Source organism: Triplophysa dalaica, chromosome 7 (assembly GCF_015846415.1).
Source record: "Triplophysa dalaica isolate WHDGS20190420 chromosome 7, ASM1584641v1, whole genome shotgun sequence".
NCBI lineage: Eukaryota > Metazoa > Chordata > Actinopteri > Cypriniformes > Nemacheilidae > Triplophysa > Triplophysa dalaica.
The window spans coordinates 19904456-19921803 of record NC_079548.1 but is presented as its reverse complement, the minus strand read 5'-3'; the positions used below and the strand labels follow the sequence as shown (position 1 = coordinate 19921803).

General features: G+C 39.9%; 2 protein-coding genes across 4 annotated transcripts in view; both read left to right on the top strand.

Moving 5' to 3' along the window:
* The first annotated feature begins 21 nt into the window (after positions 1–21).
* Positions 22–5382, top strand: LOC130426465 (kinetochore-associated protein DSN1 homolog). Its single transcript, XM_056753267.1, has 11 exons — positions 22–69; positions 358–385; positions 634–910; positions 1355–1428; positions 1533–1605; positions 1704–1785; positions 1879–1929; positions 2026–2097; positions 2825–2972; positions 3405–3492; positions 3813–5382. The coding sequence occupies exons 1-11, from the start codon at positions 38–40 to the stop codon at positions 3893–3895; spliced, it is 1008 nt and encodes a 335-aa protein (XP_056609245.1). The 5' UTR covers positions 22–37; the 3' UTR covers positions 3896–5382.
* Positions 5383–7541: 2159 nt separating this feature from the next.
* Positions 7542–17348, top strand: part of pbx4 (pre-B-cell leukemia transcription factor 4) — a 30979-nt gene continuing 21172 nt past the window's right edge. For 2 of the 3 annotated variants that reach the window (XM_056752586.1, XM_056752584.1), the window contains exons 1-3: positions 7542–8855; positions 11816–11917; positions 14287–14360. In XM_056752586.1, coding sequence (XP_056608564.1) covers positions 8671–8855; positions 11816–11917; positions 14287–14360 — 361 coding nt within the window. In that variant the 5' untranslated portion in view covers positions 7542–8670. The remainder of the gene's footprint in view (positions 8856–11815; positions 11918–14286; positions 14361–17348) is intronic. The other variant, XM_056752585.1, reaches the window with a different exon arrangement.

Below are 17348 nucleotides of genomic sequence, written 5' to 3'. Positions count from 1 at the left end.
CGTGGCATAGCAGAGGGAGCGCGGGCTTTGAAAGAAAATGGCGGAGGTTCAGAATGAAGTATTCGAGCGGTGAGTGTTTTGTTGTTTAAATAAGATTTCATGTCATAAATGTTTTTTTTTCACTTATATTGTCATTTCCTTAGATGGTCCCTTTAATTAGAATGCTGCTTTTAAAAAACTGTCAAGCAGCTGCAACTCAGTACGATAACGTTAGAGATTTAACAACTTGTCAAATTGACTAATGTTGTGGTTGATTAAAATAAACACTTTATCTGAGGTTACAAACAAGGTTTTGTAAATTTCTACACAGTACACTGTCATTGTTTTATAAAATGTGTTATAAAATCCCTTCTTTAGGCATGATGATAGCAGCATTAACACTAAGGTAAATCTGTTTTCACTTTCATTTTTTAATAATATTGTTATAACGTGCTGTCATTTGCATAGATTATTATGCTCAATACGTGAATGTTGTTTTATTTTAAAATGTTAAACCAAAGGAAACTTACTATCTGCTTATCTTATCTGCTTCTGGTTGAAAATGTTTCCTTAATACATTTGACACGTGCACATCAAATAACCCCTCACATATTGAATGGGAGAGTGTGTCTCTTGTATTGTATCTTGGTCTAGGTCTCTGAGGTTTCTCATGGGATCAAACGGCCACATGACAGTAACCACATCTCGGGACCTCCTCAGAAGTCTCCTTGCACATCTCCTGCTCCTGCAGTAATGCAGACTTTAGGAGAGGAGCATCAGTCAAAGGATCCAAAGTTGAGCTGTGAAGAGGACGGCGTGAGGGAATCTATAATTATGGAACCTGCTCCAGAACCAAGTTCACGGAGGAAATCCTGGAGGAGATCATCCAGGGGCCGGCGCTCTCTTCCAACATTCCAGAGCACCTCTAAGCGTGAGTGCAAAGTCACTAGATTTTATTATTAAATTTGTTATTTGTAGTTTTGTTTTTCCTGGTGATAATATTTTTCTTTATTGTTTCATAATAAAGTTATAGTTCACCCAAGAAATGAAAATTTTGTCATCATTTGCTCACCTTCATGTCTGTACCTGTATAAATTACTTAGTTTGAATTAAAAATTGCTAACATCATCAGAACAATGTTGTTTTTGTTGCAGTTTGTCATGTGATTTTTAGATATCCAATCAACTGAGGCTATGAATGGTTGCTGATGAGTGTTTTTCAATTGACTGATGAAGAGCATGTGTGCTCGAAACATTATATGTTTTGTGAAAATCGATTTAAAATGTTCTTGTATTTTTGTAGCTTTGTGTGCTGACTTTATATTCTTCATTTATTTCATTTTGTTTAAGTGAGTGCTTTTGCTTTTTTCTTCTAGTCCTGTGTGAATCTGTCAGCCTCTCTCTGTCTGATAATGAGAGACTTGATATGCTTATGAAAGCTGCAATGCAGGTATTTGAAACTATTGTGACTATTATAAACTGTTTTCTTTTTTTTTTTACATACTCGTCATTATTCACTCGTGTTCTTCATTTTTAACTTTTCTGTTTGCATAGAATACAGTGAAGAGGGTCAAAAACAGTTTATACACTATTCCTGGTATAGATATAGAGACACTTCAGACGCAAGGTAATGTCATTTAACTTTGTAAAAAACTGGAAAACTGTTTGTTTAAAAAAATGAATTGTCTAATACATTATGTGATATGTCATGGTAATCTTTTGCAGTTGAATCCTTGCATGAACAGTGGGACACTGCGGCTAAAGAGATTAGCAGAGAAACTCAGAATTCACTCCCAAGTGTTGACAGGTGAAGGATGTCTTTTTTTGTTTATAGCATAAATCAATCATTGTTGGAATACAGATGTGAATACACTTACTCTTGTCTGATTTCTTTTTCCAGTGACCCTGCTGTTAAAGAGATTACATCACGCATTCAGGACGACATAAACAGGTAATTTTGTGAGTCCACTATTACAATTTCACACTCAATTCAGTTTTAACTATTACATTGTATGGCTATTATTAAACATTCTCTTTACTCTTGTAGGTTACAGGCTGAAACTATTTCCTGGGAGTCCCTTCTAAACAAACACCGGACCAAAGCTGATGAACTAGACAAGTGAGCACAATGAGACTTTGTCTACACTAGTGTGTTATTTTATTTTAAAACACTCTTCGTCCAGACTAACATTTTCAAGCGTTTCCCAAACGCTGCCCATCCACACTGAAATGTCTGAAAACGCTTCCATCCATGCACTGAGAATGAGTAAAACTCAAGGCATGTGTAATTTATGTCAGGCGTTTATTTTCTTTCTTCCTTATTATGTCGCAGGAAAGGGGAGAAAAGACACTTTTTTTTTTAATAGACAGACAACAAATTAACTTAAAGATGTTGCTAAGAGTAACACAAGACTATAAAGCTGCAAAAGCGAAAGTTAAAATGAACTCATGCTCCGATGCCAAACAATAACTGCGAGTAATTAAAGTGCAATCTAAAGTATGCACAAACTGACATTAATGCTATCAAACAGGACAGTCACATGACGAAAAACACGTCATCGTTCTAAAAACCCTCGGTTTCCCTCGTCCACACTACAACGCAAAAACAACGTTTTCAAATGTATCCACTTTCGAGTGCGTGTTTCAAAAGCTCATTTTTATTTTGACAAAACGCTGTTTCAGTGTGGACGAAAGGCCAAGACTGAGAGAAAAATATGCTTTTTTAATCGAAAACACATTAGTGTGGATAAGGTCCTATGTTTATGTATAAAGTTTCCTAGGTAAAACTAATTGGGTTTTTAAGAAAAGATGGCATGCTGAGGGTGTACATTGCTGTCCCGTTGCAGGTGTGTGGAGCGTGGAGAAGAGAAAGCAGTGCCGCTGGACCAGTCCTGCCTTGCCAAATCTTCACAGAGTCAACTAATTCAGAGTAAACCTGACTACAAGGCAGTGCTGATGAGACAACAGAAAGTGCTAAGAAACATGGAGTTAGTGGTAAGATCATTGTTTATAAAAGCATGAGCTTTTTGCATTCAGTGAAAATTAGTTAAACATTTATAATTAATACATTAAAAAACATAAATAGCCAAATTCACTGATTTGCATTTAAAATACGCAATGTACTCTATGAAATTATATCTTGTCCCTGTCATCTTTCTGTGTTGTCCATTCACAGTATGGTGATTATTATAATAAAGCTCTACATCTCTTAATAGCAAAATGGTATTTGGTTTATTGACAATTTGTATTGTCTTGTCCTCTTCTGACGGTAGTCCCACATTGCGAATTTAATGTGGAATTTAGTACTCAAACTACAAATAATTGTTTAAAATAGTTTTAGTATATTTATTTTGTTCTTAAAATGTCTCAATATGAAGCTCAAACCTGCTTTGAGAGTGTTTGTCAAATGCAAGAATCTCTTCACAGATGGACTCTAAGTGTTGTATCATGAGGGAGCTCTTGTCTTTCCATGAAAACTCTCAGCTTTTGCTAAAGGAAACCAGTGCCAGAATGGGTGAGAACAATTTGTTTTTGAACCCGAAGTTAAAGGAGCTGTATGTTATAATTTTACTGTATTAAAACATAACAATACCTTAATATTTCGTAGACATTAAGGAAACATGCCAAGTTCATATATTGGTTTGTCCTAAAAACAATGCGATAGCCAGTTATTCCACGTGCACCCCATTGTGTAACCCCGCCCACTGACTATCAGAGCGAAATCACTAAATGGCCCAAGACAAAATGTAGTGCAACTCAATCTGTTGTGATAGGACCAGATGTAAACACTGTAATGGTCATGATTATTAAATTCAACACCTGTTTTTCCCACAGTTTCCAGGGCTGGATTCCAAAATATCCCCTCATCCCCAGTTAGACAGCTGATTAAAGGACCCGTATCTAGCGTCCCATCCTAGTGTACAGTGATGTCATCTCAGAAGACAAATTTTATATGCATTTTGCTGTAACATTTGTTCTTTCGTCTCTGAATATCATTGTAAACATTTTTTCTGCTTCAGTAGTTATAAGAAATGACAAACATTTTACTGGTTGTATTTTTTAAATGTTGTGTTTGAACAGTTGTAGGAGTAGTATGCAGTTTTTAACTTTTAAACAAGACACATATGAACACTAGATGGCAGTCTAGTTATTCAACGCTCCTTCACCTGTGTACTTTTAACTTTTGTATAGTGCTTTGTAATATTTTAGTAGTTCTAAATACAATTAAATTCCTGCAGATTTACTTAATACAGAGTAGCTTTATTACTCGTTTGCAAAAGAATTTCTGTTGTGAGCCCCCGACTGCGTTTAACTGGTCCTTATTGGCCAGGGTTAACATTCATTGATTTGTGTCTGTTTTTTCTTTGGCCGGATGATAAAATGATTGAATGAACTGGTGTCTTGTTTCCCGGGCAAATATCGAGAAAGTATTTATGTTTTACGTCACGGTTATTAGCTTAAAGAAAAGACGGTGGCCTTTGGGCTTCAGTCATGAGCTCATTGAGTGCCTTTTAGCCTCTATTATGTTTATTCCTGTGCGTCCTGTGACCATTCTATGGGCTTGACCCCTTCCCCCCACACTTCCATCTCTTGTTCTCTGTAATGCGGGACTGCTGAGCGAGATGAAAGCTCACAGGATTTTCCCAATGATTTCTCCACTTCAGCGTTCAATCTGTTTAGATCACATTTCCATGCCCTCAAGACTAAACATGTCCTTCTCTGAACTCTCAAGCCAATAATATTTGAGATAGAACAAAGCAGTTCACTCGGAGTAGTTGGTCCACTGTGATCAAAAAGATTGAAGACAGACGTTTTAAGGTTCTCAAGTAGCGTGGGCCATGAGGAAACCTTTAACTCTTCAGATCTCGTAAGCCGTTTTGGTTGTTTCTCTAGAAATGAGGTCATTTTTCCCTCTTTTTTGCTTGAAGGCTGACGAGACCCGGCTTGTATTTAGTGTTCTCTGTTAATGTAGGGATGGAGGTGGTGTAGCAGGAGAGTGGGGTTAAGAGTTAGAAGCACTGGGGGTGGCACAGCAAGAGAGATCGATTCTTATTTAGATGAAAATGAGGCTATGCGCTTGTGGGCTGAGGGTGCATCTGCCTCAAACTGATTTAAAAAGAATACCTATTCAGTGTCGAGAGGAGAAAAAAAACTATTCTCATGGTGGCAAATACTTTTAAATTAAACGTCAATTGACAATGATTAATCTATGTATGTGATACTGCGTAAGTATAGAGTTTTATTTTATGAGAAAAATCGTATCTTCCCTTTTCGCTGGACATATTACATTATGCTCTACTTTTTCATTTACTGTCAGGATACTGAAACCCGTGTGGTTATATATATGTTTATATCGTTTTGATGTGTGTAATAAACAGAAAGAGATCCTTATTAAATATATTCATATACTCTCGTCTTGCCTATCTTTATGTCTGACCCATAATGTCTCTTTATCTTTGCGTTACGTTTTAGATCTATAGATATGAATTTTCTTTTTGTTCATATTAATCGCTGGTCACAGTGCTCCATCATTCAGGAAATCAAAAGTAAAAGATCTGAAAAAATATGGATTTTCAATTACCCAAAATGTTTTGTGAAAGCAATGCTGTGATAATGAGTTCAGGTTACGGGTTGTTCTCTAATATTCTCATTCTCACTTCAGATTGATTAGTGTTAGATTGTAACCGAGAGATGTGCTCCGCGTCAGCATAAACCAGGAGCGGTTTTGTCCTATTCCTCTCTGCACACACACATCATCCAACTCCCATTGAAATGCTCCAGGCTGCATCTCTCCTCTCCATGTATCCCAGCAGCCATTTGTCTGTCTTTCCTTTCTGAGCGATGAACTACCAAAAACGTACACGTTTGCAAAAAACATTGGGACCACTTATTTTTAATCTGCTCTGTCTGTGCACTTGGAAAAATAAGTGACGTTGGTTTGAGCCATTTATAAATATACATTCATCCTATGTACTGTTAGATAAAAAATGATTTGTGGTATGCGACTCAGATTAATTGAAGTCGTAACTTGAAAAGTGTTCATTTGTTATCCAATAACACTTACATTTTAACACTTAAACTGTTGTATTCAATCACATTTTCAAAAACCTTTTGGTTTAGGTTAGTTTGTTGGGTCCTAGTGGTTTTTAGTGTCTTTATTGAAAATACAGATCAAATGTCTGTAATTCTTTCAGATTACATTTACCAGACATTTCAGATAATGAATATGTTCTTAAAAGGGTGTTGCACACCTTATCTTTTTCACTCTAGGATACATTATTTCACCTTATGACAAGACAAACATGTATCAAATACATTGATATCTTTGTATATAAACTGGAAGTGATAATTCACCCAAAAATTAAAATTCTGTCATCATTTACCCACTCTTATGTAATTCCATACATGTATAAATTATATTTGGATGAATGTTAATAATTTTCAATTCTGGAACATCGTTGTCCACCATAGTAGGAAGAATTAAATGGAAGTCAAATTTGCCCGAGAACTTTTTGTTTTCCGAAATTCTTCAAAATATCTCATCATGTGTTAACAAAATACAATATTTTTTCCCCACTGTGGTAGTGAATGATGTCCCAGAACTGAAAATTTCTAACGTTCTTCCAAACATCTTTCCCTGTGTTCAATGAATCAAAGAAATGTAAACAGGTTTGAAACAACCTGAGGGAGAGTAAATTATGACAGATTTTTCATTTTTGGGTAGACTATCCCTTTAAATATTGTCCTATAGCACAAATTTGGCCTATAGTCTCATTTAGTCTTAAATGACACAATGAAAATGTCACTAGTTGTTTAATGTATTTTGGACAGTGTTATACTGTTAAAATGTGAGTGTGTGTGTTTAAGGTCAAGCTAAACAAGATTATTTTGTCACAATTGTCTTTTGTATGCTAAATACCATTTGCTGAATATTGTAATTCTTTTTGCAATTTGGTGCAAATGATCTAGAAGGCATGTTAAAATATGACTGTTTCACCAATCCAAACCTCGTACTTGGGTTTTTTGAAACCGTTATTTGTCCACAAGCATTGATTTGAGTCAATTAAATGATCACAATTTGCCCCATTTTACTTTTTTCTAAGTGAAACATAACATTTAAAATATTTGAATGTGGATTTGACATCATACAGCCTACAGTTCCTGCAAAATCTGCATAGTCAATTCTTTTAAGTCAATAAATGATTGCTCTAAACTCCAGTGCAAGTTAGGTGGATAACACTGGCATTGCATTTAAAATGTTTGCACAAGACACCCTTCTGTGGATGTAATTCTGAAAAAGAAGTCAGGCAGTGTTCAGGAAACAATAGTTCATTGTTTCACTTGCTGTTACCTAAATGTCTTATAAGAAATATGAAAGCAAGGTTTATAGTCACCAGGGCAGAGTCAAACAAATGAAAGCAATCTCACAAAGCTGTACAACAGATTTTCAAATCTTAACAGTGCAGTCAAAGTGTGCGCGTTCACTGCCTCTAGAGGCTTTCTCAAGTAGCAGCGCTCGTGCGCGCGCTGCTGACGTATTGCGTCGTCTGTAGTAGCGTGAGTGCGCGCAGCGGTGCGTTCGATCATAGGGGGAGAAAGAGTCGCCGAGGAGGAGAACGCAAGAGAGAGGGGAAAGTCTTTCTACGACAGCACCACGGCTTGGGAAGAAACCAACTGTCTCGAGTTGGCTGGGATGGAGCTGAGCATTTCCATTCTGAGCCGTGAACGCAGTTTTTTCGCGCCGTCCGCATAGAAGTCGTGCACCGCGGTCGGGGCATTTAGCGCAGGGCCAGGGGGCAGTCTGCTGTCGGTCCCGAAGGGTTCGTGGAGCCGTATGAATTTGTTGCTAGCATCGCTCAAATGCTAGTTAGCCTCGCTGCTAAGCAGCTAGCAAAGACTGCGAGTCAATTGTGTCGGTGATTTCTTCCTTGCGCCTGAAAACTGTTACAATAATTAATTGCTCTCGAAATTTATTTTCGCGGTCGTGTTTTTATTTTTCCTAAGGGGGGAGACGTTAATAAACCAACTGTGGAGTTTCTATTTTGATTTATTACCAGCGGGCACTTTTTTTCTCTCTATTAGCTTGTTAGCAGCGCTGGTTGGTTTAGTCCAGCTTGTTAGTAACGTTAGTGTCGCTCCGTATACTGAGATTTCTCCTGCTTCTAGCTGTCATCGACAACAACACGCTGAGGAAAAAGCGAGCGCCGTGTTTTGTTCGCACGCGTTTTTAGAGGTTTTATAGCAGACTGCAAGTTGTTAAGAGAGGATATACTTTGAGATGCAGCGCGTGGGATACTTCATGTTTCCAGGGACGCGTTTATTTTCATGTTAGATTGCGCGCTAGTCTCCGGCGCCTACCTTTCGATTTGACGTGTTTTTTTGCACCGACGCCGATTTAAAATAGTTTTTGCAGGAATTGCATGCCGTCTGGTATATTTCTCCCGCACAGACCCATGCGTGCTGGTTGCAAACCAATGCACTACATTTAGACAACATCCACGCGTCGTTTTAATGTGGACAGATTTCACGTTTCCAATCTGTTTACGTTGTTTTTATATAGGCGTTCGTTAGGCTCCGGGTTAATAGTTACGTTGGTGGCGGTACATGGTCACTAAGGTAGATCGGTGCACGGGCGTGAAACGTTTTCATTGGTTTGCGGTGGGGAAACGGCGAAATTTGGCGTAAAAGTATTATGGATGAACAGACCCGAATGCTGGCTAGCATGGGCGGACTCGGCGGACTCTCTCAAGCCGACGTGGGTGACCCCGATTCGGTTCGGAAGCAGCAATCCCTCGGCCAGCCGCAGCAAGACATTGGGGATATTCTCCAGCAGATAATGGCCATCACGGACGAGAGCCTCGACGAAGCCCAGGCGAGGTAAGCAGACCCGTGTGAGAAGTAAGAGTGTTGAAAACATGGACTCACATTGTTTTCCTGCGGATCACACCTAAATTTTATGCAAAACTGCATACTTTTTTTACTATAGTGCAGACAACCATAAAACACACAGCGTGTATATAAACAACGTGTACGCATAGAGGCATCACACAGCCACAGTATCCACGAGCTGTTCTTTTCGCCCGAAAATGAATTGCAGCAAATTCCCATGTGGCGATTAAACAAACGCGCGGTGAAGGGTTGCCTGCCACAGTTTTCTTTGCGGAGTTTTACTATTTAATGGATAATTAAATCATGTGCTTTTCATGAGACTTTTAAACGAACAATGAGTTTACACGATCCGTTTTCCTATAAATCTGCAAATGAAAGAGATCCAAACAGCTCCCGTCAAGTTAAAACCAAAAGCCTCAGATAAACATAAAAAGCGCAATTTCTAAACAACACTTCTGGTGCGCTAAGTAGGGTCGCTTCACGTTTTCAGAGAGGCTTTAGAGGTCAACCGATATGTTTGTTATCAGAGACACCATAGGCTCTGCGAAGCCATTTGGTTTTAAGTGAGCGTCTGCCAGAACGAGGGCCGCTAGATAAATGAATTGGATTAATCTGCTACGTCGTCATTAGCATAGATAATTAGCGCGCGCCTAATTAAGTCATCGCCGTCAAACGTTGTCAGACTGGAGCTCCGTTCCAGACGAAACAAACAACCCGACAGGCGACTTTTTCCGGTTTTGCTCGAGATTTCCCTCAAGTCCGGCCGGTGTATATCATATTGACCGGGATGCGATCGATCCTTTCGCGAGCGGATCGCGCGCCGTGACCTGCGATCTGTTGAGAGGTCAACTCGCGCGCTGATCCCGGACAAAAGACGCCGTTTAATGAGGGATCGCGTGCGTCTATGGACTGTGATGTGTCATTAGCTTGTGATTTTCCACCAAGCCATTTGACCACCTGGTTCTCTTAATTAATTCACTTCTCTCTTCCCCTCCTCCCTGGTGTTCATCCTTTTCATTGTGTGTTGGGCGCAATCAATTCTCCTATAATGTGCGCGAGGGTGCAGCTGTCCGCAAATTGAGTTTCTATTAATGAGATGGAGGGGTCGCCTTTTACATATATTGCAGCGTTTCTCTCGTTTAATGCGGGTGATAGGCGTTTTATTACACCTTTAGAAGAGACTCCTTTGAGAGGGTCTGACTCTTGGTTTTTTAGAGTAAACAACCAGGAGTAGTTCACCCAGATATGCGTGTCATCATTTACTGCCCGTTTTATGTTTTTTGTAACCTATGACTGATTTTCTGCTAATTCAAGAAGAGATTAAAACAAGTGGAGATGTTTTGAGGAATGTCCATTGTGTTATAAAAGTAGACCGCAAGACTGGCGCTTTATGCACTGTTAAAAAAAACAATCTATTTGAACTTAATCGAATGCACAAACTTAATTTGTCGTACGAGTCATTTCAATTTATTATCTTTAATCTCGACTGGTGTTGAAATGCAGTTACTAATAAAAAAGTTTCAATTGCTTAGTCAAAATCATTTTACAGTCTTTCGAATCCATGTGTGAGATCCCGGCTAAAATAACTGTTATCTTTTGCTGAATATCGTTCCCACTGCCGTAGGTCTTAAATCTAATTTGCACTTTGCCACACACAGGCTTTTTCGCACCTCTGTTTGGTTGAGATGCGTGACAACAAATGGCATTTAGCTTCATAGACTTGGTGCAACACGTTTTCAGGTGTCAGGTTTTAATATGAACAAGTGCAAATTAGATTTGACAGCTTCATGTTTAAGAGTAAATGATGACAGGACTCAGGAGTTTCATTTTTGGGTGACTAGTCCTTTAAGCATGACGTGAGATGTTGTTAGCGGTGAACGGAAATTGCATTTAAGGCTAAATTTCCATTCAGTCTAAGTTCAGTCTTGTCTTCTGCGGTTATGAAGCAAGAATGCCCTTCGGTTCTTCCGCACAGAGCTGAAATAGTTGAGATGCCTGAGAGAAATATGCATCATTGTTTTGTTAAGTGTGGGATGTTTTTGGGGCTAATATGCATTATTATTTTGTTAAGTGTTGTACGGGTTTAGGGCAGAGGAGGCAGTTTCATGCACATTTTGGAAAGTGTTTCCCGGGTCCAACGGGTCAGAATTCTAAGTGTGGGAAATAGTTCCTTAATGTGCAGTGACTTTTTCCATTTTCAATAAACAGAGGTCCTTTATTTAATAGTAATGAAACATGCACTGTTGTGGTATCTCATTAAATAGATTTGTGTCTCATCATAATGCGTCTTCGATTAATTAGTGTAATGTGTCCCAAACCTGTGTTATTTGCCGAGTAGAGGCCCATGCCTCATTCAGAGAATGGAAAGAGCGCATTAAAACGTGGCTCTTCTGAATTGCTTTTTTATTGTATGTTCAATAAAGGAAATGCAGAAGACTCTCTTTTACTGCCAATATTAGAAGATAAGGTCCAGTGTTGAGTTGATCAATCAGATTAGATTGCATCTCATAGAGTATAGAGTAGAGCTAACCTTAACACCCAAACACAATCTGCAATATGCAAATGATCATCTTCTTTCAGTAAGCCGCCATTCATTATTTGCAAACATCAGATGAGACATTTTTAGACATAAAAGCAGATTTAGTTTTCAAAAGCATGCTTCCTATAGGACTATACGTTTTTCTTAGCACTGCTCGTGTTACTCAGAACTTTGTTCCAACATCTCAAGTATTTTTTGGCAAAATCAGACATGTTCTGATTTCTGCGTCACGTGCATGCTTTCTCATATACCACGCTTCTCGGTTTCTTCTCTTGATCTGCATTTTTTACCGTGGGGGTCCCAGTGTAGCGGGATGTATGGGGGGGATGTCTTTGGGACGCAGGAGGCAGATGCCAGCGCTGTCTGTGCCTTCTGCCCCGAGCCACTCACCCTGTTGCCCTGTGTCCAGATGCTGGCCAGAGGAGGCACCGGCGCAGTGGACCCCACAGAGGGAGGGGGAGCTGGGGGGGAGCACAGCAGGGTGCGCCCTGCCGCTCAACTTCCAGCACAGGTCAGTACAGGAGCGCATGAGCACCCCCCTCCTCTTCCCTCCCTGATCATCCCCTCCATGCAGACCATAAAGGGCAAATTACACTCACATACTTTAAATCAAACAGTTTAGTCTTTAATGAGTAGCACTTTAAGTTTTAATTCTCACATTCTTACATCCAGGTTAACTTCATACATACTTGCACTTAATTTCATCCCTGTGCCTCCTTCACGTAACCCTCAGTATTTACAAAACACTAGAAGTTTCAATCACATCATGATCATCCATCCATAGACGTGCGTTTGGGTTTTTGTTTGTGTTGTCAGTTGTTGTTATGTAATGTTTCTGTATTTGTCAGGTTCTGTCTGCTTGAATTGCTTGAGTTTATTGCAAACGTTAAGGACTACCGCTTTTGCAGTCTTTATTTTCTTTCACCTTGAACGTGACGTAGCGGAAATATTCTAGCGCAAAAACACATTAAACCCAACAAAGAATATTTGTGACAGCAAATGGAGTCATAGCTAGAAGTAAATCTGTTCGCTGTGCTTCAAACTAACCTGCATTTGATGAAACGCAATTGAAAAGTGATAAGAAACTAATCGACAGTTACTTCTCAGGTTAGTAACTCGTGCTATCGCCTGTTTCCGACAAAATTACCCAACAAGTTACAAAGTGTGTCATCAGCTTAAGGCCTCCTGCTTTTGGGGGGATTTTCCCTCATCTTGTTCCATTTGCCTCGGAGCAAAGGGAAGCATTCAACCTTTGTTTAGTTGCGACCAGCTGCGCAATATAAGCGGCAGGTGTGTTGTTGTACAGTTTAAGACTAGTGGTCTTTGCATTGTGGTGCAGTATGCATCATATTGTCTGGCCTTCAACATTGAATTTTAGCTGTATTCCCAAACAACAACATGGAAAACAAGTCATACGTTTGTCTCCGAACGTCAGACAGGGTCACACACTTCATATTGTAAGCAGTTGTCCATCAACAGCCTTGAACAAAAACGCTAATGCAAAGCAAAGAAACCCTTTTGCGTACTTTAAAGTGGCTGCGCGTCACGTGATTTGTGTCTTTATCATTTTGCATGCTCAGCTGGCATGCTAAACCCAGCTGTTCAGCGAAAATCTACCAGCGCTTCCCCACTTTAATGAGTACACCAGGACTATTGCCGTTTGTCAGGGGTTAACAATGCTCCTGGAAAGCACGCTTCATCTGCTCTCTAATACAGTAGCGCCTGAAATCTGGCCGCGTGTAGATAAGCTTCCTGCGCATCAGAGCCCACTGAGCCTGGAAATAAAGTTTGCTGATGGGAGACTGCCCTGAAATGATCGATGAACAGATTTCGCACATATGATTCTCGCTTTGAGAAGAACGTTTCCTTTGTGAGCCGTAGGTCCTCGCTTGTTTTGATATTGGCCAGGCCTGCTCAATAAATTAAGCACGTTTGGGGTGTAAAAAGGACTGGACAACACCATTAAAGGGTGGAATGCTTTTCCCCGAAGACGAATGAAGACCATGTGTCAGTTACTCATTTAGCCGGAGTGATCCGGGGCTGCTCTATCTTTTCCATCTACAGACGCTAAGACGTGACTCTAAAGCTTTTGCATTTCCATTACATCTCCTGTGATTGATTCCTGAGTGGATGTTTGTACTTGTGATTGTAATCACAGCGAGGGGTGAATGTTAAAGGCATGTTTAGAGTACGTGTAATAACTCCTGTTTGTTTGAAAGCTGAACTGTGATGTGCGCTATAAATGTTATAGTTGTTCATATTGGGGTGATTTTCAGAAGAGTCTACCCTTACATTTTACTGCAAAGATTTTATTTTCATTGTAGTATTATGTGTATTATATCCTGATATTTAAGGAATGGTTAACCTTAAAAATGTCATTAACACACTTCATGTCATTTCAAACCTGTATGACTTTCTTCTGCAGAACACAAAAAAGGTATTTAGAAAAATGTTGTTAACAAAAATAACGTTGGTCCCCATTGACTTGAATAGGTTTTGTGTCCATACAATAGAAAACCAACAGTTTTTGGTCAACAACATTTTTGAAAATAAATTTCTGAAAGAAATTCGCACAGTTGACAGAGTTTTCATTTTGAAGGTTAACTGGTGAAAGAGTGTCCATGTGATTAAATTTCGGCAAATAAGATGTCCCAAAAATGGTGGAGTTACTTAAAAATTATTTTACTCTAACATTTACATAAAATTACATGTAAATATGAATCGTTAAAACAAGAAAAGGCAAAATTTGGAAAGTACCCAATGAGAAAGTATTATCTAAACCCTGTAAACTGGCTAACGCAGAGTCTTGTGTATCAGTCTGTTACTATGTGAAATGAAATGTCCACTGAACCTTGTTAACAAGTTCTTTCTTTCCTGCAGGAAACATGCCCTGAACTGCCACAGGATGAAGCCGGCTCTCTTCAGCGTGCTATGCGAGATCAAAGAGAAAACAGGTAAGTCGATCGCTTAATCCGCCAAGCCAGAACCGCCGTTCCGGTAGATGATGTTATTACATTGTATTGATTCTGGATTGACCATATGCAGAGACAGGTGTTTAATAATCATCCAACCGAACGCATTATGTCCCAACCCTCTTTTTTAGCATCTATAGCGTCGCTCTGGGGTGTGCATATGTCCTTTTGTGTCGCCCACTGGAGTCATTAAGTGTCACCGTAATGGATTTAGTGTTTGTGTTGGGCACATTTTCACTTTGATTTGAGATGGCAACAAGTGTGTACGTTTTAGCCGCACTGTTGGCCTGTATATCACGTATTCAGCATGTTCTCATTGCGAACACCATCCACGGAACCAACCGGCAACAGCCCTCTCATTTTAACCGGCACATCCACAGTGGTCAGTTTTCTAGCATATCCGCAGCGTTCTCCCCTCAAACGAGAGGCTGACAAACGATTAAATATTTATGGAGGTGTCGGCGTTGTCTTTGTGCCACGGTTTCTCTCGTTTCTTTCCTGTCATATCCTGCAACTGGAATCCGTCTCGGGTTCCGTAACAAGCACGCTCATGTGGAATTACAGTGCAGAAATGATGTGCAGCGGTCGGTTCGTGGCAATCTGTCAATAACCCGGTCTTACTTTCCTATAATTGGATGCAAGTAAAGGGTAGGCTGGAGGAGCGGGTGTCGGGGGCTGTCCCTGTTGCCAAGGCAACCCGCTGTCTTATTTACCTAATGTCATTCACTTTGATTTTCACATTTAGCCTGCCAGCCGGGAGAGAGGCCTGGGAGAAACGCGGCACTAAATGGAAGGTGTGTGTGCGGACAGGCGAAGTTAATGGTCAGAATTTTTCCAAACGTCACTTCGGGTATCAGCCAACGCGATCTGGAATTGGTGTTTTACCATCAACACTTCGGTGTAAATGTGCTGATATACTAGATGACAGGAGGGAGGCCATTACCGTCTGATCAAGGATGCGGTTCAGCCGTTAAGACCTGTTTATTGCACAGTTATAGCGAATGAACATGTGTTTTTGTTTCAAAATAAAAATTTTAATCGTCATCACATTAGCCGTCCATATTGTTCCTATTGGTTAATATTGATCAACGTTTTGCTTGAAAATCCCATTTGGAAAATTTGGTGCGAACAGGCCCTGTGCCATTGTGTGGTGGATGTTGTCCATCCCTCCCAACAAACCCCCCCACCATCTTCCAGGCTCCATATACCTGCACTACCTCTCCTGCATCTCCCCGCCGCTTTCATCTCCTGCCTGAGGAATGTGAATTAAAGAAGGCAGCCTCCTGTACTGCACACGATTGTACTCCTGATCAGTAGTCCTTACATTGTTTTCCACAGTCTCTATCTGTCTGCCTCCGTCTCTCTTTCTCTCTCTCATACGCGGATAAAAGCGAGCTGGAGCTCGGGCCTTTCTCCGCCGCTGCGGTCTTGTCCTCTCCTCCCTCCCTCCCTCCTGATGCCTTGCTTCCATTCTTGAAAGAGAAGACTCGCTCTGAACTCGGGGCTTTGATATGGTAATGGAGGTGGAGGGGAGGGTTGGGGAGGAGTGGGGGAGGGGCATTGAATTCCTCTGAGTGCTGCTGCAGTTGGGAAGATTGTTTTTATTGTTAAGGAAATGTTCTGCTCAAATGTAAGTCATGCTTAGACCCCCCCTCACCCCACCGCATATCCCCATCTGTTTAACATAAACTTCATTCGCATGAAATGTAAGATTTGTTAATTAATCTCCTTAGAAACAAATTAAGAGAAAGATGAGGTTTCTAAGCCGGTTGTCTCATCGGTCTTGGCCCTCCCCCATCTACTCGAAACGGTTGCAGCAAGTTGATTCTCACCCTATTCGCCACCCTGACTTTTGTTCGGGCTGACTGGCTCATCTTTGGGGTCACATCCTTTGTAGTTTGTTTTTACCACAATGTAAATGAATCATAGTCGGTGAGGAATACGGATATTGGACGTGTAACATGGATTTTATTTTTACGTCAGATGTGGTTAGTCAGCATTTCTATTATGCTTTGCCCCATTTTTCATCCCCGTTTTAGATTTCTTAGTTTCGCAGTTTACGAAGTCTTTGTGTGTGACGTAAATTTTTAAGTAGTCTCCAAATTAATGACATCATACAAGGCAAGCTGTTCATAGACGGTTTGATCGTATGCACGTACCTGACCCGAAGTTGACTTTCAGCCTATGTTTGGGTACAATATCACAATTTATTTATAGTTCATTTATATTAATATTTTGTATAATAATAGCAAGAAAATTGTGTTTCTTGTTAAGGTCGCATTAACCGCCCTTATACACTTCCTTTATTCCTTTATCCTTGTACCTTTGCAGCTCACATAAAACAGAACTTGCTGTTCAAAGAGCATAAAATACATCTCAGATTCACAAACGGCAGCCCTTTTCACTCCTTTTTGAAAAAAGTTTTATAGCCAGATTTGTTATCTTTGATATAACTCTTAACTTTCTCGCTAATAGCCCATAATAGTACATCAAGCTGATGTTGGTAGAACAGTGGTTCTCAAAGTTTTTCGTTGTAAGGCCCCCTTTGTGTAGGGTGTATAGCTTTGTTTCCCCCCAAGTAAAGTCTTGTGATCTTAAATATAGAATTTTTATTAAACCAAAAACATATTTAATTGTACAATATGGGAACATCAATTCATTTGGTCGGTGGTCTTATTTTTCTGGCATTTCATTGTACACGATTTGTCATGAATTTCTAGATTTCATATGACGCTACAACACTGTGGCCCCCTGGTTCCATCGTGTGCCCCCCAATTTTAAATCCATTTTGGTAAAGGGTGTGCCGGCCAGTTACAGTTATTGCATTTCTATACAGATGATCTTAAAAATGTAAGACAAAAAAATTATTTGTCAGGAACAGGAACAAAGTGTACTCAAAGAAACTTTGATAAAATATGTATTTTAGTTTTACAACCAAATTTGGATAACTCTTACTAAAATGTGTTAAAG